This window comes from Cariama cristata, unplaced genomic scaffold (assembly GCF_000690535.1).
Source record: "Cariama cristata isolate BGI_N322 unplaced genomic scaffold, ASM69053v1 scaffold8922, whole genome shotgun sequence".
Classification (NCBI taxonomy): domain Eukaryota; kingdom Metazoa; phylum Chordata; class Aves; order Cariamiformes; family Cariamidae; genus Cariama; species Cariama cristata.
This window is the reverse complement of record NW_009602067.1, coordinates 2,566-8,703: the sequence shown is the minus strand read 5'-3', so window position 1 is coordinate 8,703 and position 6,138 is coordinate 2,566. Positions and strand designations below refer to the sequence as shown.

The 6,138-nt window shown below is 35.6% G+C and overlaps 1 protein-coding gene across 1 annotated transcript in view; it reads left to right on the top strand.

Moving 5' to 3' along the window:
• Positions 1-3,032, top strand: part of SPAG16 (sperm associated antigen 16) — a gene marked incomplete at its 5' end in the record, with an annotated part of 32,949 nt that extends 29,917 nt beyond the window's left edge. Inside the window, 2 exons of the mRNA XM_009694574.1 lie at positions 1,755-1,880; positions 2,901-3,032. Of these exons, the coding sequence (XP_009692876.1) occupies positions 1,755-1,880; positions 2,901-3,032 (258 nt within the window). The remainder of the gene's footprint in view (positions 1-1,754; positions 1,881-2,900) is intronic.
• Between the last annotated feature and the right edge of the window lie 3,106 nt (positions 3,033-6,138).

The window sequence follows — 6,138 nt, the reverse complement described above, 5'->3', positions numbered from 1 at the left end:
GTGGGTGGGTGGGAATCTTCATTTTGAGTGTATTATACTTCAAATTTTTGATATACAGTCAGTTGTTAAGTGATAGTTTTTGTCCAAACATAGTAGTAATTTGAAGGAGATGTTCTCTTGTGTTCCAGGATAGAAGGCTTTGGCAGCTTTTTCTTCTGCTGCTCCTGTTTTGTTGACTAAATTTCCCTTGTTCTGATCTTGCCTCTCCAGCTTCTCTTCTGTTTTGCTTGCCACCAAAGCTTTGAACAACCAGTGTATGTAGACTTGCTTTGATCTCAAAAATTCACCCAGGCTAAAATAGTTTTGGAAATAATAGCAAAGAGAAGCTGTGAAAGGGCTTTGTTGGAGCTATTGTTTATTTATAGGCTTTTGTTTTATTTTAGTGGAAGACATCCTGTTACGTGCTAATTAAGTATTTTAGAAACTGTGTAAATGTAAAAAGAATGAGAGGGAAGACTGACAATATTTGGAACACATTTAAGGTTAATTGGCTATGTCCTGCATTGTATTCTATAACTCCTGTATTCTTTCTAAAAACACACCCAAACAAACTAATATACTGGCATATATTCTTAATCTTGGTGCTAAGTGAGCTAATTTTTGGTCTGAGAATCACAGCAAGGAGCTCTTTACAATCTGTGCTTAGTTTATTTCCATTTTTGTCAGGATACACACTCGGTAAGCTTCTAGCCACCATCTGGTAATCTGTATGAGTAGACAGCCTTAGTGGCAGTAAACCAGGCTGTGTGTGCCCAAGCTGTGGGCAGGAGCTTAGTCAGAACATGCCAACACCTGTGCAGGAGACAATTCATATTCAGCTGTATCAGCTACTCAGCAATGATTTAGATTGCCTTAAATCTTATATCTTTTTGAAACAGTGACTTTCTGTTTCTTTGAAATAAAATGTTTGTTTTCTTAAATTATGAATATCAGAAAAGCTTTTCAATTGGAGATCTGGAGCTATAAATATTGTTCCTAATATTGCAAGTCTTGTTTCTATTACTTTAAAAAATCTTTTTACTAATTGAATTCCTTCATCATGAATTTCTTTTCGAAAGTAGGCTACTGTAATAAAGGTAGTGAGAGGAAAGAAGAAAAGGTAACCTTTTTGTTTCTCTTCCCCGCCAAATGTGTTTGAATATCATTTTAGTATGGCATTGGACTGTTCTACTCAATATATTAATGACAGAGCTGAGATTTGATTTTATTAGTGCTATCTTTTTGGTGAGTCTGCATGAACTCTAATTTGGCTATTTTTAGCTACACAAGTATGTGCCTGTGTTTTACGAGTCAGAGGTTGATCTACTTGTAGATTATATCGTCTTAATACACTTTAGCTGCACACTCAATACGTGTAAGCCATTTACCAATGGCTTTTAAGATTTTTGGTTTTTCTTCTCAAAATAGTGTCTATACATTTAGCAGCTATTAGTGTCTAAAGCTCTGCAAAGCTCTGCAAAATGTTTAAGTTCCCTGTTATTGAAGTTAGTAGGAGTAGGTGCCTAAGAATTTAAGACTTATATGCTCAGAATGGGTTAATAATATTGTCTAATAAATTTTCTAAGCATGCTAAAGAGGTAAATATCCAGCTTCTATTTAAAGTCAGCTATCATTATATAATGTTGTACTGCAAAGGGTAATTTTATGGTAATCTAGTATCTTAATAATCAGCTAAACAGCTGTAGTGGCTTGTTGCTACCAACAACATTCCAGTTTTCTGTCCCTGTTTTCTTTTCTCCTTTTATTCTTTGCAGAGAAGAATCCGTTTTTCTGGTGGTGGCTGTTTTCAGCGGGTTGAGTTAGGTGAACAGGATCACCGTGGGATCACAGTAATGCTGTTCCGTGCCAAGGAAAGTGAAGCTGCATTAACATGTGTGAGGGTACAGGATCATCTCTGGCTGCTATCTGTTAGATTAGCACGTTACATGAAATCTCTTTTTCATTTCCTATTTACTGTATAAGAGGTGACAGTTTTGGGGAGGAATCTCATGTTTGTGATGATTCTTACAGAATCCTAACAGCCTTTCTACATCTGAGACAGAACTCTGCTGAAGTTGTTGAGGAATGCGTAAGCTAATTGAACAACAGTTGAGAGTTTGTCTAGTTGTAAAGAGGACTTCATACCTGTATGTTTCTTCTAAAACTTTCTTCTGAATGTTACATGTTTAAGAGTTCTGTCTGCTCCTATTCAGATAACACTGTAAGATGTGCCTTGTTTGGGGTTTTTTGGTTTGAGAAAACCAAAATTCTAGTGTTATGATAAAGACTTACTGCTGTATGAATCGTTGCATTTTACCTTTCGATTGAAGTGTGCATACAAGCTATAAATACAGAGACTTTATATATCAGTGCAAAAAAGTGTATTGATTATATATTTAGACCTTCTGTTCAGTGTCTTTTCTATAGATATTTGAACTGCTGCTCTCAGCTGTTACTTTGAAGGTTACTTTTTGTGGTTGTTTGTCCCCCTCCTCCAGGAATATCCAGGTAATTCTGTGCTGTTTTATCCTCATGTCCTTTATGCCGTATTATAACTTAAAATTTTTAAGCCTTAAAATGAAAAAGGAGAAAAAAATCTGAAATTTTTAAATGTTGCTCTCTTGAGTTTCTATGATGATAGCAATTTGTCTTCTACTTTGTTCTTTACATTCTTTTTAGATTCTGAGTTAGAAAAGGAAATTTTTGGAGACAATGTACTCATCAATTTGATAGAAGCCTCCAAAAACTGTAATTAAGGCATTATTAAGGTCACAGGCAGACACAAATAGTGTGAGTTTGTATTAGCAGTAAAGCCTTGCATGAAAAAATCCCACGTAGCTTAATTTAGATGTGGAAATGTGGAGTTAGTGTCATGCTTCTAAAACACGTTTATGTAACCTGTTTTAATTATGCTCTTGCAGCATCTTTTGTCTTCCTCTTTTCGTGAAAATGTGGCCGTATGCCATGGAAGGTTTTTCCCACAGAAGTTGTCATCATCACTGTGTCTACTGGACATTGATGACAATACTGAAATACTTCAGGAATCAAATTGAACTTTCACTTCACTAGCAAGAAGGAAAAGACAGTACTATGACCTGACTCAAAAGATGAGGCATCAAAAAATTTGAATTTCTCTATAAGGTCTCTTGAGTGTAGTAATGTGTCCAACTTTCAGAAGGAGATTTGGCACCAATGAAAGGACTAGAAGTATTTTAGACTTGCCAGTCTTTCTGGATGGTGTATTGATAATAGAATATAGAGTAGGTGTTTGCATAAGATGTTTCTTGATTTTAAAATATGTCTTATTTTGAATGTTTTTGCTTCAAATAAATAAGATGTTGTTTTAAGAAGCTATTGGTCTGAAGATAATCCTGAGAGAACAGAATCAAAGATGCTGTAATCTTTTTATTGAAATTCATCACCTGTATATATTTAACGTAAAGTTTTTTCAACTCTGGAAAAAGGATAAGTATTTGTTTAATTGTGGGAATGATAGAAATAGAGAGGGGAACAATGTTTGATATGTTTTAGTGAGCATTATTTTATGCCGTTGAACTGCAATCCTGAATGTGTCCTTTGTTTTCCCCCATAGCACAAAAAAATTACTTCTATAATAGCTAAAAAATGGCCAGTATGATTCCAGTAAATTTCTGAGTCTGATCTGGAGGCAGAGTATTACAGAATTTTTCAGCAGTTAGGGGCTACAAGTTGGAGACTTTATTAGGATTTCCTTCAGGGCAAATGCAAAGGGTGTTCAGAGGCCGCCTGTTTATGGCTGAAACACTACAGGCCTTTTATCTGATGTGCAGTAATGGCTGTGATCACATAGAAAATATCTTTTAAAACATATTAAATGCCTTTAGTAACTGCAGTTCCTTTGAGTAAAAATTGTGTTGTTTTTTTTCCAATTTTAGTGTGTGAAAGCTCTTGTCAAATAGTGGCTTCAGTGCCTGCAGATTGAAGGCAGAAGTACAACAAAAAATTAAAGCATTTAAGGTGTTGGTGTGACAGCTGAAGATAGAAACGAAAGATAAAGGAGTGAAATGACAGGTGAGGAAGACAAGGCAGCTTTATGAGTAAGACAGCTGGATCTTTAGGGAGTTTGAAATAAAAAGGCAATTTGTAATGTAATGCAGAAACTAATGTAAGCTTGGGGAAGTATAGAGGAGAACCAGGTGATTGTGAATCTTGTGTTGCAGATGAAAAGTGAGCTGTAACAATTCTATGTTTGCTTGAATACCAACAAGTGGAAGTTTGCAATCATGTATTCTAGATCAGAAATGAAAAACTGAAGGAGACCTGCCAGCAGAAATAGATTTTTATACCCAGGTCCAAAAGGCATTTTCCAGAAATGCTATTTCTCTGAAATCATTCCTGTGCTTATGTTGTTGTTTTCACTCTAAGGACAATTTGAAATACATGCCAATTGGAGTAGGACTTAAAATGGGAAAAGTGGCAGTGCAGGTCTCTCTCTTTCTGCATAACTGGAATAGTTATGCTCCACATCATTTTCTGCATACCATATAAGCACCTAGGAATACATGGAAGGCAGAAAAAGAATAATAGAGTGAAAAGTTGGTAAGAACGTGGCAGATGACTATGAACTGCAACTAAACAGAGAATGAGGCAATGATACAGATCATAGATGATAAAAAATAAGAAGTTAGAAGATTATTATGGTTTAGAATTTCAGAGGACAAAAGTAGAGCCAAAAAACTGTAGTTAAATTTTTGTGTGGAAAGGTGTAGTGGAATTTTTGTGTTGTGAAATCAACAAAAAATGAGAGTGGACTTCTGATACAGGTAGAATGTTGGCAAAGCAAAGTTAATTTGCCTACTCCTATCCACTTGGGTTTACTGTAAAGAGGAATGTGTTAAGGTGGCTTGCTGTCTTAAAACTTTTACTAAAGTCATAGAGAAAGATGCTGAGAAGATGAGGTAGAAGATGGACACTTACTAAAACAAGTTATTTCATAATACAAGTGGGAGCGAATTTCAGATTGAGAATTGATTAATTACATTTTTGCATGGGTTATTCCAGTGGATAAGGGAGAATATGCTCAGGCATATTCAAAGGGCAGTTAGACATAATTTTATGGCCAGTGTGTCAGGGCTCAAGGGAGAGTTTGAACCTCTGTAGGTTCTCAAGAATAGGGAAAGTCACGAGAAAAAGCCTTTGCTAGAGGAATAGATGGAGGAAACAAAGGCAGTAGTTTCAGATACAAGGATAGTCAAAATAACAACTTGAGAGAGTGTGTTGCTAAAATGCTGGGAGATATATCCTGTTTGCACAATTTACTTATTTTATTTTTCTTTAATTTTGTATGTTGCTAGGTTCTGTATGCTCTACAGCAGAATTCTTTAGAGTGTCCATTTCTCAGCCTGTTTATTTCCCACTGGTGTCTCACTCCACTTAGATCCAGACTGTCTTTTTAGTTTTTCTAGAACTTTTTTATCTAGAGTTTATCTCCGTAAATTTCCTGTGAATTAGAATAGGGTGGTACAACCTGTGGTCAGAGAAATTTTTTTTTTCTGAGCACTGTTGGTTTTTATCTCTCTCTCCGTTGTAGATTTCTGGTATTGTCTTTTTAAGCATTAGGCTCAAAACTGCGGTAAGTGAATTCTGTGGAGTTTTACTCACTTGTATCTCATAACTGACCATACCTCTCCTCTGAGCCCACAGAGGAATACTGATTTATAGCACTCTTTAAAAATTAATAAAGCTAATGCCCACATTCTTCATACTCATCCTGTGCTGTAGCTGCTGATGAATGAAATTTGACATCTCCAATAAAAGCTTTGAAACTATTAAGGCAGTATCCAAGTGCCCAGATTTAGAATGAAATTGCAAGTTATCTTGGTTCTGTATGTGGATGGGCAGTTGTGAAGAATTAGTTTCAGATATTCCTTCTGACTTTGTCAGAGTGGACGGAACAGAAAGCTGCTGCGTATGAAAGGGTGTTCTACACTTTGAAGAGGAACACCAAAAAAGACAACTAGAATCTAGTTCCATTTTGAAATTGAGTTGGTTTTGAGGGGCTAATGGTAATAAAAAGCAATACAAACTGTTACTTGCATTCTTACTAAGGATATACAATTTTGAATACAAAAAAAGAACAGATTTATTGAGTAAACCATTGCTGTTTTTCAGAGTAAAACT